Below are 20,910 nucleotides of genomic sequence, written 5' to 3'. Positions count from 1 at the left end.
GCCCACTCTTTCCTCTAACCCTATTGTTACAGCCGGAATGTCTGCAATGTGGCTATCCGCCTACCTCCGCTTTCCCTGTGGCCTTTCCACCTCCCCATCGCTTCCCACTAGCCAGGGCTCTCTATTCTGACAGCTCAGTGGACGCCCAGACGGCACGAAGACGCCCGGGCGACGCCTGGAAGCGACGCTCCGACCCAGGCACTTCCCGCGGGACGCGCTCACGCGCAAGCCCCGCCCACGCCCCGGCGGGCCCCGCGGCATCCTGGGACTTGGAGTCCTGGCCCGGCCGCACCTCCAGCAAGTCTCCTCCTCCAAGCCGCCTTCAACCCTCGGGCGTCGTGACGTCGCGTACCTCCCGAGCCTGGCCTCCTCCCTCTTTCTTCCCTGGAGAAGCTCAGCCCGGACTTCGGAAGGCCTTTTACGACACTGGGTCTCGGAGTTGTCTCGGCGCCGGGTCCACTTTTCGGCAAAGTGACGTGGACGTCAACAGCAATGGCGGAAGGAGAAGAGGTCCTGCCGCTGCCAACGACGAGCGGCGACGGCTGGTGAGTGAGAGCCCGGGGCTGATTCTCACGGCCCGTGTATTTTTCCTCCTCCTCAGCACCTCGCTGCCTCCTGAGGCCGGGGCAGGCGCCGGCGTGGAATGAGAAGGCGGTTCTGGGTAAAGTCTAGCGCCCTGCCCCGCCCCCTCTGTCGGCCAAGCCCCCTCAGCCAGTCCGGGCCCCCCGCCAGCCCCTTTCTGCCTTGGGGGCTAAGTCCAGACCCAGAGGGAGAGGGGTGGCGTCCAGATGCTGGGCCTTACTTCGGTCTGTCCCCTTCGTCCACCGGTATCCAAAAGGGGCTGGAGAGGTGGCCTCGCGGCTGGGTTTGGCCAGAGTCCCTGCCGCGAGAGTTGCAGTAGGCTGGTTTGGCAGGAACTTTCTGGGATGCATTTCAAAAGGCACTAGAGTACATTTGGAAGAAAGACCACTTGAAATTAGCTCCGCGACCTTTGCCTGTGAGTTCAGAGGTTGAGCGGTACACCCAAAGAGGATCCCTCCCACGTAGTTGAGATATTTTTATTCTCGTTCTTATTTTTCGTTTCGCGTTCCAGCAGTTCCCATTTTTCTTCGCTTTCAAGTTAGTCATTTTCCTTCCTATCACCCCCGAAACTCTGTTTTCATAGCTTTGAAACTCTGTTTTCAAAGCTTTGAACCTTTGTATGCTTACCTAATTTATACTTGGGGTTGTGGGGAGGACCTTCAGTAACTCTTACATTCAGGTTGTTCGACCAGTGTGGTTAATCTTTGGGGAAGGTTCCTGCTTTTGAATCTATTGATTTTCCTATTACACTTTCAGGGGCAACGTCGTGGGGTGGGGGGGCGGGAACGTTTAGAGGCTTGTCGAATCATTATTGTTCGTCTTAGTGCCTTGCCCACGTGTATTAGATAGACAGTTTTAGATTTGCTGGATTATATTGTATGCATACAGTTCACTGGCAGTCAGTTTGCTTAAAAGTAATACAGGTTGATGAGGACTTTCATCTCTGAGGGGAAAAAATGGAAATCTTTGAAAGGAATAGCAGATATAGTCACCTATATTTAGTAATTTAATAATGTATACTCAGAAATCAAACTCTTCACAGACTTCAAACTTAATCTTTAAGCCTGTACTCTTTAAGATGTAGGAGGAAAACTTAAGATGCCCTACATGTAGTTTCTTTGCTCAGTTTATGTTGGAGTTGGGGAACTGTGACAGGTACACACAGCAAACAGCAAAGTGAAACTGATTCATTTCTTTAGGAATGTTAATAAAATTGTTATGAAAGTTCAGGGGGGGGGCAGAAACCACTTCCTTTTGGTGTTACTGGGGAAAGCTTCATGGAAGCAAAGGTATTTGAGTCAGGCCTTGAAGAGTAAGTTTTAGACCATCACTGTTCATAGAAGTGTAATGTGAGTCCCATTTGTAATTTAAAGTTTTCTAGTAACCACATTAAAAACTAAAAAGAAACAGGCAAATGCTGGGAACCAGCCTCCGGCAAAATGTCGTGTCAGGGGTTCCTGAAAGGATGAGACGGCCTGGGCGACATGTTAAGGGGCTGAGGGGAACGGGATGAGGCAGTGAGGAGACACTGACACTGGATGAGGTGCAAGTATCTTCTGCCGAGAGACTCAGCAGGTCTTTATTTATTCATTTTTAGTAAGCAGGAAAAGAAAATACATTATCATGTGTAAAGCAGAAACAATTAGTGTTATTCCCATGGACTACTGGCTCCTACGGGTCCCAGCTAGACGGTAGCCTTCAAGGTTAATAGATAAAAAACCAAACCTTACACTAAAACTTATTATTTCAGCTAGACAATTACCTAAGACAGTTGATAGCCGCCACTACATCCCTATCAGCTAAAGCCTAAACATCAGAAGACTCTTCTATTCATATGGCCTTCAGCCGGAGACCAGCTGCTTCTCAGATATCAGAACTTTTTCTACCTAGAAACTTCTTAACACAGTTAACTTCATTTAAAAACTTTCCTAGGAAACTTCTAAATAAAAAGGGACTTCTAAAAAAGCAAAAGAAGGACTTACTATAATAGTTGTGCTGGATTGCTTGTCAGATATGTACAATAAATTGTCTCCCATTGTCAAGTGGGCCAAATTGTTTAGTAACTAATTTTCTAACCAGATAATTTTCCATGCCTTTTATTTGCAGTATACTGATACATATAATTTATTGCCTAATGTACTTTCTGATAAATTTTTCTCCTTTTATGACCAAAAACAAAAAATGAAGGGATATTAAATCTTCAGCCCCATGGTGTGAGGCGCAAGGAATCTTCAGCCCCACAGTGTGAGGCTCTTTAGCTTCAGCCCCATGGTCTGAGGCCCTTTGACTTAGCTGCTTGCCAGTGTCTTATCTGGCTGGGGCAGCAAGGCCCCCTGCAGCAGGCAAAATTAACTTTATACCTAAAATATTATTTGTGGCTCGTGGCTAACATTGGGTAGTGTAGAGTCAGATTAAGAAATGGGAAAGGCCTCTCTGAATGGAGTAACATCATAAATAATGACACAACAAGAAAATTAATAATTCGGCCTCTCTGGTGGCGCAGGGGTTAAAGTCTCAACACTATCAAGCAATCACCAGCCCTGTGGCATGAGTTCTGCTTGAGTTCCCTCCCCTGAGTTTAATCCCTGGCCTGGGAACTAACCTACAAGGTGCAGCAGACCTGACCTGTCTTGCCTGCAACTCCCCTCAGCAGTGTATTTCAGTAGATCCACCTGTTCTGCTCCCCACACTGTCTGTGAATCCTCTCACCTCTTGCACCTCTGGCCTATGCCCCAATTCTTGTATGCATAAATAAATAAAAATACATCTTTTTTTTTTTTTTTTAAAGGAAGCTAATTTGTTTGGAGAATAATAATAAGCATTTCATGAAATTTGCTATTTTGGAAGAGTGAATTGTTGGATCACAAACTGTAATCTGATCAAAGGCCGGGAGCGGCAGAACAAGATATTGAAAAGAAAAAAATATAGTCATTGGCAAAAAAAAAAAAAAAAAAAAAAAAAATCCAGGAGGGGAAGTGTTTCTAGAATTAAATTGTCTTTGAGGAGGTCTTAGATTAGAAGGATTGTGAGCATGTGTCTGGTTCACGGGGACAAGAAACACAGCTAGGAGGGTTGCTGCATATACTTTCTTTTAGAAGGTGACCTCTTCTATGGTTGCTGTGTTATTGGTATGACTTTCCATTTTTGCTCTTTGTATTTTCATGAACGGTAGAACCCTGAGGTGTTTTGTGATTTCTACTACCCATCTATTCTCTTCTAATCTTTTCCCCTTTTGTCTACTTACTCCACTCATTGGTTCCCTAGAAATAGAGTCAGGAATGACATAGCTTGATTAAAGCCTCTCCTCTTAGAATGCTTAGTAAATGAGTTGTTATATAATTGGGGAGGGAGGTTTACTCTTTTTTCAGAAAGTGCTATCACATTTTTAAGTTTTTCAGATGGAAATTTTTCTGAAATGTGTTACATATCTCATTGCCTAACCTAAAATTCATTTACAAATGTAAGTGTATAAGAATAAAACTAGGTCCTTGTCCTCAAGGAATTTGTGATCTAGTTAGAGGAGGCACACTTTGGAAACATCAATTGCTATTACACTTCTGTAATACAATGAAACTTTTAGGGCCTATGTAGGCAAACTGGGAAGATTTGTTACTATATTAAGTGACCTCATATAGCCATCACTTGTTGAGATTGTTTTTTTAAGTTTTCCCCTTTTTCTTTCTTGGTTGTCAGCAGTATCTCCTAGTTTGTTCCTAATCTGTGAAACTAGCTAACAAAACTTTATTAAAGTTGTGTTTTCATCTGCAAAAAGGTTCAGGATGGAACCTGAATATCTTACAAGTACGAGATGTCACCTTTACTGACTGGTTTTCACTTACGTTCTAATTAGAGCCTCTCAAGATTTAAATGTGCGCTGGGATTGCCTGTGCATCTTAAAATGCAGATTCTGATTCAGTAGATATGCTTGGGACCTGAGATTCTGAATTTATGACTTACTAGCTCATAGGTGATTCTGCTGGTTTCTTAGCAAGGTTATAGATAATATAAAATGAGTTGATCAGAGGAATTTATCTTTCTATAGTATATATTAAATGTTGTATCACCTAATCTTTATTCTGTAATCCATCATTTATCTGACTCCAATGTTTTTGTGGGTTCTGTAATTGTCTGCTAGTATAATGACTCTATGAAACATTTTTCTGAGGCTGAATTTAGCAAGTATTCATCATTCATTTAGCAAACAATTAAATTCTGGTTATATTCAAGCCACTATGTAGTGCTTTAGAAAAATATGAAACAGATTTAAGGCCAAAATTGATCATCATTCTGCTGTGCTTGGGCACTTTAATTTTTCCATTATTTTAATCCTAGGAATAGTACATGAAGATATCATATGATGGTACCTGAATACTAGTGTTTTGGGAAATTACATATTCTAGCAGAGTAGAATAGGACTGTAAAGCTTGAGAAGGACTGTTGTTTGATGTGACTTGCAGGGGCAGGAATGGGCCACAGTGCAGGTTCTCTGATCCAGCAGACCTGGGTAAAGGAGGAGTCCTGGAGCCCTCAGTGGCTTTTCAGGCTTTTATTGGGATTTACCAGGTACATGGCAGGCAGGGGTACTGGGGGGCCAGGAGGCTGGCAGTCCTCCCAGCCCCCAGCAAATCCTCACTCTATCTGGGCTCTGTCGTTATCTCTGCTTCTCTTCTTCTCTAGGCTTCTGCTGGTGTCCGGGTGACGCCGCCCTTAAAAAGCGCAGTCTTAGCCCAGGTGAATCCCATCTACCTATGCCCACACCCTACTCCAGGTGCCCGCCATCAGGCATGCATTCAGGACCACAGGGTTTCATCATCTATCCTAATGGTGGGAGGGCAGAAAAGCCTGATATTTTTACCTTACCCTGCAGACTTATTTAGATAATGAGAATTACACGTGGAAAACAAATCAGGCTCTTATGTTAGGCTCCTTAGATACATTTGCTTCTTGTGGAAAGGCAAGAGCAGTAAGTTAGCATTCAGATAAAAGAAAACTTAGTTCCTGACATTTAATGTGTATTTGTTTTTAAGAGTCTGTCTAACCTTTTGACCCAACCTGAGCAAATGATGACTAAATGAATTATTTCAAATTTCCCTTTTTCTTGATGATTAAAGGAGTTTCTTATTGTTAAGCTGACATAGCATCTCATAGATGAGTAGGAATGCATTAGTATATGCGCTTCTTATTTTAAAAGTTTTTACATAAAACTTACTGCTATGGTGTTATTTAATAATTTCAGCAAGAAGGTGTAAGACGATACTATATACTTGCTCACAACTTATATATAATACCTCATTTGGCACTTAGAGCAAGTCAGTGAAAAGGGAAGTTACGGAATATTATTACCTTTTTAGAAATGAGAGGGAAGACTTACAGTGGTCAAATAAAAGATCCAATTAGTGGAAAATCTGGTACTTAAACTCATGTTTCTTTAAACCCTGTGTTCTTTCTAAAGTTGATTGCGTACACATTATGTATTTCTTTTTTTTTTTTTTTTTTTTTTTTTTTAAATATTGAATTTTATTTTTATATTCCCCCATACAATTGCAAACGCCCCATTCTGACCCCAATCCTTTCCCTCCCGCCCCCCAGCCCCCAAAAAGTGTCTCTGGTTCATAGTTTTTTGTTGATTTTGATTTTCACTTTCTTATATTCATTTTCCTGGTCCCTTATTTAAGTTTTCTAGATTCCTGCTATGAGTGAGACCATCCGGTATTTTTCTTTTTCTTTTTGGCTTATTTCGCTGAGCATGATCCCTTCCAGCGCCATCCATGTTGCTGCAAATTGCATGTGTTTATCTTTTTTGAATGCTGAGTAATATTCCATGGTATATATGTACCACATCTTCTTGATCCAGTCATCTATTTTTGGGCATTTGGGCTGTTTCCAAAGCTTAGCTATTGTAAACAGTGCTGCTATAAACATAGGAGTGCAGGTGCTCTTTGGAATTGATGTTTCTGTGTCCTTTGGGTAAATACCTAGGAGTGGAATTGCTGGATCATATGGAAGCTCTATGTTTAGTAGGTCCAGAAATCTCCACACAGCTCTCCATAGTGGTTGGACCAGTTTGCACTCCCACCAACAGTGCACAAGAGTTCCTTTTTCTCCACATCCTCGCCAACATTTGTTGTTGCTAGTTTTTTTAATATGTGCCATTCTCACTGGTGTAAGATGGTATCTCATGGTAGTTTTGATTTGCATTTCCCTGATTACAAGTGATGTTGAACATTTTTTCATATGTCTGTTGGCCATTTGCATTTCCTCTTCAGAGAAGTTTCTTTTTAGCTCTTCTGCCCATTTTTTGACTGGATTATTTTCTTTGTTGTTGCTGAGTCTCATCAGCTCTTTGCAGATTTTTGTGATCAGTCCTTTATCATTAGTGTTGGGTGCAAAAATGTTCTCCCAGTTGGTGGGGTTTCTCTTTGTTTTTGTTATTGTCTCTTTTGCTGTGCAGAAGCTCTTTAATTTGATGTAGTCCCAGCTGTTTATCTTTCTCTTCACTATCACTGCTTTGGGTGATGTGTCTGTAAAGATGTCTTTGATGTGCAAATCCCGTAGTGTTTCGCCTATATTTCCTTCTATGTATTTTATGGTTTCAGGTCTTATGTCTAGTTCTTTAATCCATTTTGAGTTGATTTTTGTGTATGGTGTGAGGTAGTGGTCAAGCTTCATTCTTTTGCATGTAGCGACCCAGTTTTCCCAGCACCATTTATTGAACAAACTTTCTTTGCTCCAATGCATAGTCTTTGCTCCTTTGTCAAAGATTAGTTGACCATAAATCTGTGGGTTTATTTCTGGATTTTCTATTCGATTCCATTGGTCTGTATGTCTGTTCTTGTTCCAATACCATGCAGTTTTGATGATTATGGCTTTGTAGTATAGTTTGAAGTCTGGGAGTGTGATGCCTCCATTTCCTTCTTTTTTTTTCAGTAGAGCTTTGGCTATTCGGGGTTTTTGGTGATTCCATATGAATTTCATCAATAATTGTTCTATTTCTTTGAAGAATGCCATTGAGATTTTGATTGGAATAGCATTGAATCTGTATATTGCTTTTGGTAGGATGGCCATTTTAATAATGTTTATTCTTCCAATCCATGAGCAGGGGATGTCTTTCCATTTCTTTGTGTCTTCTTCTATTTCTTTTAACAGTGTTTTATAGTTTTCTTTGTATAGGTCCTTTACCTCTTTTGTTAGATTTATTCCCAAATATTTGATTTTTTTTGTTTCGATAATAAAAGGGGTGGTTTTTTTGATTTCTTCTTCTTCAGATTTATTGTTTGTGTATAGGAAGGCTACTGACTTTTGCGTGTTGATTTTGTATCCTGCCACTTTACTGAATTGATTGATGAGTTGAATTAGTTTTTCTGTGGAGATTTTGGGGTTCTCTATGTATATTATCATATCATCTGCAAATAGTGATAGTTTGACTTCTTCTTTTCCTATTTGGATTCCTTGGATGTCTTTCTCTTGTCTTATTGCTCTGGCTAGGACTTCCAGTATTATATTGAAAAGCAGTGGTGAGAGTGGACATCCTTGTCTTGTTCCAGATCTTAATGGAATTGCTTTCAGCTTTTCACCATTGAGAATGATACTGGCTGTTGGCTTGTCATAGATGGCCTTTATGATGTTGAGGTATGTTCCTTGTATCCCAAGAATTTCAAGGGCTTTTATCATGAATGGGTGTTGCACTTTGTCGAAAGCTTTCTCAGCATCTATTGATATTATCATATGGTTTTTATATTTCTTTTTGTTGATGTGTTGGATAACGTTGATTGATTTTCGGATGTTAAACCATCCTTGTGCCCCTGGAATGAATCCAACTTGGTCGTGGTGAATTATCTTATGGATACATTGTTGGATTCTGATAGCTAAAATTTTATTGAGGATTTTTGCATCAGTGTTCATTAGGGAGATTGGCCTATAGTTTTCCTTTTTTGTGTTGTCCTTATTCGGTTTTGGTATTAGTGTAATATTGGCTTCATAGAACGTGTTTGGTATTGTCCCTTCCTTCTCAATGTTTTGGAAGAGTTTGTGAAGGATAGGCACTAATTCGTCTCTGAATGTTTGGTAGAATTCATTTGTAAATCCATCAGGTCCTGGGCTTTTGTTTTTGGGGAGGTTTTTAATTACCATTTCAATTTCGCTGCTTGTAATTGGTCTGTTTAGGTGTTCTATTTCTTCTTTATCTAGCTTTGGGTGATTGTAGAGTTGTAGGAATTTGTCCATCTCCTCTAGATTGTTGAACTTGTTTCCATATAACTGTTCATAGTAGTTACTGATTATTCTTTGATTTCTGCTGTGTCCGTTGTGATTTTCTCCTCTTTCATTTATGATCCTGTGTATTTGTGCTTTCTCCCTTTTTTCCTTTGTGAGCCTGGCTAGGGGTTTGTCTATTTTATTTATTTTTTCAAAGAACCAGCTCTTGGTTTCATTGATCTTTTGGATTGTTTTTTTAGTTTCAATTTCATTTATTTCTGCTTTGGTTTTTATTATTTCTTTTCTTCTACTGGTTCTGGGGTTTTTTTGTTGTTCTTTTTCTAGATCTTTGAGCTTCGAGATTAGGTTGTTTCTTTGAGTTCTTTCTTGTTTTTTGATGTGAGCTTCTATTGCTATATATTTTCCTCTTATTACTGCTTTTGCTGCATCCCATACATTTAGGATATTGGTGTCCTCCTTGTCATTCAATTCAAAGAATTTTTTAATTTCTTCTTTGATCTCCTCGTTAGTCCAGTGGTCTTCCAGTAATGTGGCTTTTAATCTCCATGAGGTAGGATAGTTCCTTGCCTTCTTTTTATGATTTATTTCTAGTTTGATGCCTTCGTGGTCAGAAAAGATGGTTGGTATGATTTCAATCTTGGTGTATCTGTTGATGTTTGTCTTGTGCCCCAGTATGTGATCGATCCTGGAGAATGATCCGTGTGCGCTTGAGAAAAATGTGTACTCCATTTTTTTTGGGTTTAGTGTTCTATAGATGTCTGTTAAGCCCAAATGCTCTAGGTCCTTATTTAGAGCTTTAGTTTCTTTACTTATTTTTTGTCTTGTTGATCTATCCATTGTTGATAGTGGTGTGTTGAAGTCTCCCACTACATATGTGTTTTCTCTGATGTCTGTTTTCAGAGAGGACAACAGTTGTCTGATATATTTTGGTGCTCTTTCGTTTGGTGAGTATATGTTAATGAGTGTTATTTCTTCTTGAAGTATTGTCCCCTTAATCATAATGTAGTGACCATTGGGGTCTCTTTTTATTTTTTTGAGTTTGAAGTCTGTTTTATCTGATATAAGTATAGCTGTTCCTGCTTTCTTTTTTGGCCCATTTGCTTGTAGGATTGTTTTCCATCCTTTGACTTTGAGCCTATTTTTATCTTTTGTAGCTAAATGTGTTTCCTGGAGACAGCAAAAGGTTGGGTTTTGTTTCTTAATCCAGGCTGCAACTCTGTGTCTTTTTATTGAAGAGTTTAGTCCATTTACATTTAGAGTTAATATTGATATGTTAGCATCTGTATTTGCCATTATGTTTGTCTTTCCTTTGATTTTATTTATTTATTCTTTTAATAACTTTTTTTTTTTTTGGTCTTCTTTCGTTGTTATTCGTCCTCTGAGGTTCTGGCTTTAGGATTCCTTGTAGTATTTTTTGGAGTGGGGGTTTAGTCGCAATGAAATTCCGGAGTTTCTCTTTGTCTGGGAAGGTCCATATTCTTTCTTCATGGAGGAAAGAGAGCTTTGCGGGATAGAGTATTCTTGGTTGGCATCTGTTTTCTTGGAGTCTGTTGACTATGTCCCTCCACTCTCTCCTTGCCCGTAGTGTTTCTTCAGAGAAGTCTGATGTCAGCCTGATTGGTTTTCCTTTGAATGTTATCTGTTTCTTCCCTCTTGTCAGCTTCATTATTTTTTCCTTGTCCTGGATTCTTGGGAGCTTTACTATTATGTGTCTTGCTGTGTTTTTCCTTTCGTCGTGGAAGTTTGGTGTTCTTCTTGCTTCTTGTATATCAATTTTCAGCTCCTTCTTCTCATTTGGGAAGTTCTCTTCAATTATATCCATAAATATTTTCTCTGTTCCTACATCTCTCTCCTCTCCTTCTGGAATTCCTATAACTCTTATATTTCCTTTCCTCATGGAGTCAGATAGTTCCCGAAGTCTTTCTTCATTCTTTATCCTTCGTACTTCTCTTTCCTTTTCTGTTTTGGTTCTTTTTATTTCTGTGTCTTCAAGATTACTTATTCGTTCTTCCATTTCATCTATTCTGCTTTCATTGCTTTTCCCAGAGTTCTTTAGTTCCTCCATTAATTCTTTGATCTCCTGCATTTCTCTTACTTCCCTCTTTAGGGACTCAATTTCCTTCTTCTGATCTATCACTTTTTTAATCATGGCAATTTTAAATTCTCTTTCTGGAAGGCTCAGAAGTTCTTCCAAGTTGCTGTCGTTGCAATCTGGGGAGTGGTTTTCTTTTTGTGGTGTGCTTCTTTCCTGAGGAGTTTTTAGGTTGCGTGTGGTTCTTCTACTCCCTACTGTCTGTTTTCTAATTTGTCGTATGCGTTGGGACACTGTGTTGCTCGGACTGACTGACATCTTGGGTGAACTTCTCCGCTCCCCTCTGGCTCTTCCAGGAGCCATCTCTGTCTTCTGGGGGAGCTTTCTGCTGGTTTTAGGCAGTTTTTACTGAAGAAATGTCCCTGTTCTCAAATGGCGAAGCGGGATGCAGTCCCTGCGCCTCCGGTTTCAGGCACACTCTTCTGCGCACCCGGTCTGCCCCGGACGTGGGTGCCTGCTCCCTCTGTGGGCTCAGACTGCTGGTCGGAAGGGGCCTGGCGTGGAATAACTTCCCGGCTGGCCACTGGGTCCTCCAGAAACCTGCCCTTTTCAAGCAGTCTTAAGAAATGTCCTGTTTTATAGGGTGTTAGTGACTTTTTTTTTTCCTGGTCGCTAGGTGGCGCCAGAGATCTCTCCTATTGTCCTTGGGGGGCTGTTTTTCGCCTCCCCCCACCCCGTGGGACAGAGAACAGAGCGGGAATGGTAGGGTACACCTCAACAGCTTTGGGGTGCTGTGTCTGCCTTGTGCCCCACCGTCGTGGAGAAACCACGCCCCGAATTTTCGTGCCCCGGGTCTCAGTTCAAAGCCCTCAGTTCCAGGACGCGGGCTGTAGCCCAGTTCAGTGGCGCGGGAATGGCGCCTTTTGCACCGCTCCCGTACCTGGGCGCCTGGTTCCTGCTCACTCAGGGAGGGACCTTCACCTCAGTGAGGACCTCCTCGCGTCTCCCCGCAAGCCTAGGTCATCTCCCCGCAAGCCTAGGTCGCAGGCGCGGGGACCTGGGCAGCCGCGATCCAGGTCTGCACTTGCTTTTCAAGCGCGCCGAGCGAGCCGCTTTCCCGCGCCAGCTTACCGGCAGCCCGGGCTGTGTGCGCGTCTCCCGGGGTCTTTGTTCTTCTCTAATGGCGCCCGGAGCCGTTCGCTCGCTGGCGCGGCGAATCCTGCAGGGTTCGCCTCAGCTCCCGTTCACGGGGTGTGGTGGCTGCAATAGTTCCTTTCCACTCACAGTCCCGCTTGCTGCGTCGTTTGTTCTTGTGGGCCGTTTTGGTTTGTTGTTTCCTCCTCTCTGCCGGTCGGAGAGTGCCGCCTCTGTGGGCGGGGGAGGGGAGCAGGGTTCTGCGCTTCCCTCCCTTCTAGTCCTCTTTTATGGCCACTTTCTTCTTCGGGCAGTTCGCTGGCGTCACCCGTTTATCTTCCGTGTCCCAGTTCTCACTGGGACCTGCCGCTTTTCCTCCCTATTCACTTTTTTTAATGGGAGATCTTACTCGCAGCGTCTCCTCGCCGCCATGTTGCTCCCCACATTATGTATTTCATATATACTTTAACAGACACCTAGAAAGAACCAAATTAAAAATACACTAATCCTATTTTAGTTACCCAATATAAGTGGCATCATAATAGTATTTGCCCTTTGTGATTCATTTATTTCACTTGGCATTTGTCTTCAGGATTCTTGTTGTAGCATGTATTATAAGGCTGACTAATATTCCATTGTATGTACCACATTTTGTTTATCTTTTCATCTATCCATGGGAATTTGGGTTGCTTCCACTTTTTGGCTATTTTGAATAATGCTGCTATGAACATGAATGTACAAATATCTCTTTGAGTCTCTGCCTTCAGTTCTTTTGGTTATATAACCATAAGGGGACCTGCTAGATTATATAGTAATTATGTTTAACTTTTTAAGGAACTGCCAGTCTTTTCCATAGTGGCTGAGCTATTTTACATTCCTACCAGCAATGCATAGGGCTTCTAATTTCTCCATATCTTTGCCCTTTTTTGATACTAGCCATTCTAATCATATGAGGTATAGTATTTCATTGTAGTTCACATACAAGTTTTTGTGTGAATGTATATACCTAGGAGTAGAATCGCTGGTTCATATGATAATTTTATATTTAACATTTTGAAAATCTGTCAAACTGAATTCTAAGATGGCTGTGCCATTTTACATTCCTACCAGCAATATCTGAGGGTTTCAGTTTCTCCACATCATTGCCAACACTTGTTTTTTTTTTTTTTATTTTTTATAGATTTTTTTTTTAATAGAGGCATGTTTTATTTATTTATTTGTTTGTTTTGTTTATACATACACTGGGTACAGTCAGAAGAGCGGGAGGGTGAGAGAATTCACCAGAGCCAGAGTGGGGAGCAGAGCAGGCAGAAGGACCGAAGTACACTGCTGAGGGGAGCAGCGGGCGGCAGGAGAGGTCTGCGCACCAGGTGGGACCCTCCTCCGGTGGCCTGGGAGCAGCCGGGGATTGAACCGGAGCCGCAGAGGCCTCGGGCAGCTTCACAACCCAGCGCTCAACCGCTGCGCCACCGGGGAGGCCCGCCAACACTTGTTATTCGGTCTTTTTGATGTTAGCTATCCTTGTGTGGAGTGGTATCTCATTTGTGGTTTGGGTTTGAATTTCCCTAAATGGTTAATGATTTTGAAATTCTTTTCGTGTATTTACTTACCATTTATGTGTCTATTTTGGAGAAAGAATAGTTATATATCTTAGAAAGTTCAAATTAACGGGCCTCCCCGGTGGCGCAGCGGTTGAGCGTTGGGTTGCGAAGCTGCCCGCGGCCTCTGCGGTGCCGGTTCGATCCCCGGCTGCTCCCCGGCCACCGGAGGAGGGTCCCACATGGTGCGCAGACCTCTCCTGCCGCCCGCTGCTCCCCTCAGCAGTGTACTTTGGTCCTTCTGCCTGCTCTGCTCCCCACTCTGGCTCTGGTGAATTCTCTCACCCTCCCGCTCTTCTGACTGTACCCAGTGCTTGTATAAACAAAACAAACAAACGAACAAAACAAAATAAATAATAAAAAAAAAAATGCCTCTATAAAAAAAAAAGAAAGTTCAAATTAAGGTGAAGGTTTTGGTATTAGAAAGGAAGTAGTGAGCATAAGGAGAATAGTCCTTATGGAGTGGTGGGGTCAACGAGGGAGGAGAAATGATGGAGAGGTGTGGTAAGAGAGAGGGGGTTAAGTGAAAGATGAGGGAGATTTGGCAGCATTTATTGTTGAGAATTCTTCCCCCAAACTGTGTTGTGTAGGGAACAACCAAAAGTTGGTAACTAGATGGAATGGAAAGTTTGAAGTTTTTGTGGTGGTTGTTGATGTTATTTCCAGTGGCAAAGTTGAGCATAATTGGTTCAGAGGAAAAAGCTGAGGAGAAACAGAAGTGGAAGGTGAGAGAGAGGGGATAGTTCGGGGCATGTTACTCCAGAGGAGTTGAGAAGACCTAGGTGAAGTTATCAGTCTTAAATACGTGTTCTGATTTTGAATGTTCTGCTTTTGTTTATTTAAAAGTGAAAAGAAACGTGGTTTACGGGCCTACCCTGGTGGCCCAGCGCTCAAGGGCTGTGCTGAAAAGCTGCCTGCAGCCTCTACAGCACTGGTTTGATCCCCGGCCACCGGCAAGGGTCCCACATGGCGCAACAGACCTCTCCTGCCGACTGCTGCTCCCCTCAGCAGTGTATTTCGTCAGTCTGCCTGTTCTATTCCCCGCTCTGGCTCTGGTGAATTCTCTCACCCTCCCGTGCTTCTGACTGTACCCAGTGCTTGTATAAATAAATAAATAAAAAAATCTTAAAAAAAAAAAAAGTAAAAAGAAATTTGGTTTACAGGAAGCAAAATTCTGTTTGAGTTAACTACCTGTCTCTTAAGAGGAACTTGATTCTTTTATGAATTATTTAACTGCACTATTTTCAGCTCTTCTACTACTTTTACAAGCACTATTGTAATTTTGAAGGTCTGATAGTCAACCTTTGAATATCTTGTTCAGAAAATAACATTATTTCTAATTATTTAGTTTGTGAGAAGTGCCTTTTACTACTTACGGTGGAGCATTTTCTGATCTACAAAGGAAATCTTAATCATAGTTGTACTCCTGGAGACTAAGTTTATGGTTCTCTGGGGACAGGGCAGCATCAAAGAATACAACAGCAGCTGTATCAACAGAGATTTGCTTGTGCCTTATGATTTGAAAAGTACTTTGAGGACTGGACTTTTTGCCATCAAAGACTAACTTTGTTGTCTGAAATACTAAGGAATTTTGCAAAATTACTTTAAGAAGAAACCAGGATTTTGCACTGAAATTGGAAAAAAAATTTTGTTGTTGTTCGTTTGGTGAAATGCTTCCATTTGAGTAAATGGCTTTTCAGTTTATTTATATTTTTAAGTCATTAAAAAGTGTGGTATTTATTGATCAAAGAGTCTGTACAATTTTCTCTTTCATGGATACAAGCAATCTAAATTTTAACGGGCTGCTCTGTACATCTTGGCCAAAAAAGAATAAATCAACCTCAATTTTTATCAACTATAGATCTGAGCTGTTTCTCAAAAGTAGAATTAAAAAAAAAAACAACAACTCACATGTAAAATGTTTGAAACAGGGCCTCCCTGGTGGTGCAAGTGGTTAAGCATCGCACTATGAAGCAGTTCGCAGCCTCTGCAGCACAAGTTCGATCCCCAGCCAGGGAGCAACCCACATGGCGAAGCATACCTCTCCTGTCTTGCCCACAGCTCCCCTCAGCAGTGTATTTCAGTCAGTCTGCCTGTTCTATTCCCCACTCTGTCTCTGGTGGGTCCTCTCACCCCCCCCCCATATCTCTGGCCTATACCCCAGCTTTGTATGCATAAATAAATAAATCTTTAAATAAAATAAAATAAAATGTTTGAAACAGTGCCTGGCACAAAGTTAGTAACTGCATAAAGTGTTAGTCTTTACAGCTACCTTCAATGCTGCTATTATTATGACTTCTTAGTGCTGTCAGTCTGCTTGCCCTGTCTTCTTTTTTTAAATTTCTTTAATTTACGAAAACAGCTAAGCCTCTTTAGAACTACATACATAAGAATAGTAAATTAGCTCTGTGAAGCCTGAGATACCCTTCCAAGAAAACAAAATGCTGTACATGCCTTGGCAATATAGTTTGACTACTAAGAACCTTTTTTTCTTAGACACAGCATTTTATAGGACATGCTTGTAAGTTATTCTTGCATAAGAAAAGGAAAAAAAAGAACTAAAATTTATCTTAATAAATAGGACTTGTTTTTTAGGGAAAAAGACCTTGAAGAAGCTCTGGAAGCAGGAGGTTGTGATCTTGAAACTTTGAGAAATATAATTCAAGGAAGACCACTACCTGTTGATCTGAGGGCCAAAGTTTGGAAGGTAACGAGACATTAAAATAAATAAAATGTAATCACTTAAGGTTGGTGTTTAATAACATTTTCAGCTGTTTCAGTTGCAGAAAAATTATAAGATGAGAAATCTAAAACGTTTAAAAGCATAACAATTTTACTAAATATGTGTTTCTGTGGTGTTTGGTATGTTTGACAATTTAGGTTTTAACAGACCATGTTTTCTTTGGAGCCACTAGAAGTAATTTTTTTTGAACTCTGTTTAGTGAAATAGGGAATAAACCAGTGAGCAAAATAGGATATATAAATGCAGATATGGAATGACGTTAGTTATGTTTGAAAAATGGGGCAGGGAATGTAGGTCTCTGGGTGTTGGAATTACAGATTTTCCTTTGCTTTACTTCCTTTAAGTTACTCTCCAGTGCATGTGTGTGGTCACTTTTTAATTTTAAATTAAAGGTCTTATGATTACAGAAGAAATATTTATGTTTGTGAAAACATATATAAGCAAAGGATAAGATAAAAAAATTAACTATTACCTGTCAATTATAGGTAAAACACACAATAATGCCTTGACTTTTTCCCATCTGCATGTATACAAACATATATATGTAATAAAAATGGAATTATAACTGTACATAGCATTCTATATGTTTTATTATAGAAATTTAAAACACATACAAAAGTAGAGAGACTTGACAATGAGCCCCCATGTACCCATCACTTAACTTTAACTGTTATCAACGTTTAGCCCATATTGTTTAATTAGTATTCTCATCTCTTCCTCTCTACCCACCCACTGGGTTATTTTAAAGCAAATCCTTGGTAGCATACTAAAAAAATTCAGCATGTAAGTCTGAAAGGTAAAAGCTTTTAAAATAGCCTTAATACCATTAAACTTAAAAGAATAATAATTCCTTTATGTGTTCTTACATTGCTGAAAAGGCAGGGACCCTCTCTGTCTCATTTATAAGGGCACTAATCCCTTTTATGAGGGTTCCACTCTCATGACTAATCACCTCCCAAAGCCTTCACCTCCAAACACTATCACAGTGAGGGTTAACTTTCAACATAATGAATTTGGGGGGGGGTGGAGAGGAAACAGTTCAGTCTATACTATTGATGATATTTGCTTGAAATAAATTTACACATAATTATTTCAATTTTTTCTGTGAGTCATTCTGTTTAGTGGATTAACATGAAGTAAAATTTAATGTAGGAAGATTTAAAATAATTGTGTTACTTCATTGTAATATTACTAAAGAAAGGTTCAGCTCAGGTGGAGTGTAAATCTGTTACTTTGTGATTTTTGAAGTCTACATTATTATTCCTATATTCAGGACTTTCCACTATTACAGCACATTTTTCTAGAATGAGATATGAAACTCGTTGCTTTTTAAATTTTTCTTCCAGATTGCACTAAATGTTGCAGGAAAAGGCGATAGTTTGGCATCATGGGATGGTATTTTAGATTTGCCAGAACAGAACGTTATTCACAAAGATTGTCTAGAATTTATTGGTAAGTTTAATAATTGTTTTCAAACAGTGAACATTTTTGAGTAGAGGAATAACTGTTTAGTAGAATTATCTTGTTTTGATGTGGGATAAAGTGAATTTATAAGTATTGGTAAATAGTTTTTGAACTTTTTAAATTCTTAGAAAATGATTTCTAGTATTTTAAGAAAGAAAGCCCAACTTTCAATGTTTCTTTTGCATTAGATGTTAAATTCTTCAAATACATTTACAGTTTTGTTGCAGTTTGTAAATTGTATTTGTATAATTAAACAGCTATATGACAGTAAACAGTCCTCAAATTAAAGAAATCTTTGTTCTAAAAGTTTATCTATAAATCATAGGTCATTTACTGCTATAGAAACGCTATTGTAAGTCACGGATGAATAGGCTTCCAATAATTCCACAAGGGCTTTTTCAAGATTAAATGAATGTAGTTTATGTTTTTCTTTCTGAATTCATCTATAGTTCAGTGTTGTCTTTTCTTTTCTCTTTCCATCACATTTTAGTTAAGTGATTGATTAAATAAGCTTTTATATACTAACGACAGTAGAAATATTATTACTGATATGGACAAAGAGAAAGGAATTTGGTGGTAGAGAATGAATCCCTTACCCCCCCCTTGCCAATGCTCTAAGTGGCAGCAGCCTATCTTGAAGTGCATGACAATCTGTTGTTTAGAAAATGCTTTTTTGTTTTTCCAAAATATGGGTTATGCTTCCTCTTTACTTCAGATTGTCCATTCTTATACTTACATCTATATTATTATTCACAGAGATTGTCTAGAGTTTATTGGTCAGGTATTGCTACGTTAATAAATACTGAATTGTTAGTAAATACTGAGTAAGTATAAGGAAAACTGTGCTTTCATGTAGTGTTACTTTGCACTTGTCATTCTGTAAACATATTAACTGTGTACTGTATGTTTGTGAACAAATGTTATGTCCAATAACTTAGCTTCTACCAGGCCCATGTTAACTTTATTTTGACATTTATTTTCTAGACCAGCTTTCAGTGCCAGAAGAGAAGGCAGCAGAATTATGTTTGGATATTGAATCTGTAATTACCTTTTATTGTAAATCACGTAATATTAAATATAGCACGTCCCTTAGCTGGATACATCTACTCAAACCATTGGTGCATCTTCAACTGCCACGCAGCGATTTATACAACTGCTTTTATGCTATCATGAATAAGTACATTCCCAGGTAAGATGTAATTTAGTTATGATAATTTTAAAAATGAATACAAATCTAGTTTGCTTTGAACTAAAATTGTTTTACTTTGGTGATAAAGTAAAAGGTTCAACATTTCCAGGATTTTCTAAGTCATAATTATTACTTGCATTTATTTTTATGGTTACAAATATTTTAAAAGGATTCTTTTTAGGAATATATGCTTCTTGAGTCTGTATATGTAGCATAACTCATTGGTGGCATCCATATTTTAATAAAAAAAAAAAGATTTATTTATTTATTTATACAAGCACTGGGTACAGTCAGAAGCACGGGAGGGTGAGAGAATTCACCAGAGCCAGAGCGGGGAGCAGAGCAGGCAGAGGGACCAAAGTACACTGCTGAGGGGAGCGGCGGGCGGCAGGAGAGGTCTGCGCACCATGTGGGACCCTCACCCAGTGGTAGGGGAACGAACCGGCGCTGCAGAGGCTGCTGGCAGCTTCGCAACCCAGCGATCAACCGCTGCGCCACTGGGGAGGCCCCATATTTTAATTTTTTACCTAAGGAGTAAAGGTAACATTACAGTGTCTAAGTGAGAGGTAAAGTTTTTGAATTGCTACCTTAAGTGAAGTGCTGGGGTAACAACTTGGATGTAATCCTAGAAATACAGGCAAGTATCCCACATCAAACAAGTGATTAGAAGTATACTGAGTATTTGGAAATTAAATATGGACTACTATGGGAATGTATAATTGGGTCAAACCTGACTTGCCCTAAATAGATATTTAAGTTGAGACCAGACCGGGGGTGGCGGTGGGGGAGGAGTGTGGTTGTGGGGGTGGGAAGGGTTGGAGGGGAGTGGCAATGTCAACACTTCTGAGACCAGAAAGAAGCTAGTCCTATTTGCATGCCTAACTAAACTCTTTGAGGAGGGCACTGGGCATCAGTGCTTGTTTAGAATTTCCCATTTGATTCCAGTGTGCAGTCAAGATAGAGAAATGCTATTCTGGAACTTGATTTAGTTGACTGAATACTGTCTTTACTATTTCCTGTGTGATAACACACTCTACTAGATGTAAGTGCTTTGTGCATTTTCTTATTTAAACAGTAACCACTATAAGGTAAGTATTTCTGGTTTACAACTGCAGAAACTGAGGCAAATAAAGAGGTAGATTAAATGAGTTATCCAGGTTTACATTTCTGGTGTGTGACTGAGTCAGGGTTTGATCTAAGTTCGAAAAGGATGCATGTGCTTTACTAATATTTTTCCCCACTCTGGTTGCTTGGTAGAATGAACCTAAAAACTTTTTCTGTTGTTAATAATTTTACCAAGAGATCATTCACGTATCATAAAATTCACCCTTTTAGCATGTACAATTTAGTGGTTTATAGTACAGTGACAGAGTTGTGAGACTCCAACTATAGTAAATTTTAGAACATGTTTGTTAGCCCCAAAAGAAACCCTGTACACATTAATAGACAACCCTCCATTTTACCCCAACAGTCAGCCCTACGTGGACATTAATCTACTTTTTGTCTCAATGGAATTACATATTCTGGGCATTTTCATATAAACTGAGTCTCATAATGTGGTACTTTGTGACTGTTTTTTTTTTTTACTTAGCATAATGTTTTAAAGGTTCATCTATATTGTAGCACATATCATTATTTCATTTTTTTTTTCCTGAGTAACATTTCATTGTGCTTACTTATGTACCACATTTTGTTTTCTCATTTAAGTTGATGGACATTTGGATTTTTACTTTGTGGCTTTTATGAATAATTCTGCTATGAACATTTGTGTAGTGTGTTTGTGTGGACATGTAATTTCATTCCTCTTGGATCTGTATCTAGGAGTGAAATTGCTAAATTCTATGATAACTGTTTAACCCATTGGTTAATTACCAGATTTTTCTACAACAATTTTACCATTTTACAAGCAGTAAATGAAAATCCCAGTTAGTCCACATCTTCATCAGTGTTTTTT

General features: G+C 39.8%; 1 protein-coding gene across 2 annotated transcripts in view; it reads left to right on the top strand.

Annotated features, from left to right (window-relative positions):
- Positions 1 to 280: 280 nt before the first annotated feature.
- Positions 281 to 20,910, top strand: part of TBC1D23 (TBC1 domain family member 23) — a 55,705-nt gene continuing 35,075 nt past the window's right edge. For both annotated transcript variants that reach the window (XM_037525656.1, XM_037525655.2), the window contains exons 1-4: positions 281 to 545; positions 16,156 to 16,267; positions 17,650 to 17,755; positions 18,752 to 18,956. In XM_037525656.1, coding sequence (XP_037381553.1) covers positions 493 to 545; positions 16,156 to 16,267; positions 17,650 to 17,755; positions 18,752 to 18,956 — 476 coding nt within the window. In that variant the 5' untranslated portion in view covers positions 281 to 492. The remainder of the gene's footprint in view (positions 546 to 16,155; positions 16,268 to 17,649; positions 17,756 to 18,751; positions 18,957 to 20,910) is intronic.

This window comes from Talpa occidentalis, unplaced genomic scaffold, assembly GCF_014898055.3.
Source record: "Talpa occidentalis isolate TD23 unplaced genomic scaffold, MPIMG_talOcc4v2.1 talOcc4.4, whole genome shotgun sequence".
Taxonomy (NCBI): domain Eukaryota; kingdom Metazoa; phylum Chordata; class Mammalia; order Eulipotyphla; family Talpidae; genus Talpa; species Talpa occidentalis.
This window is presented reverse-complemented; position numbering and strand designations above follow the sequence as displayed.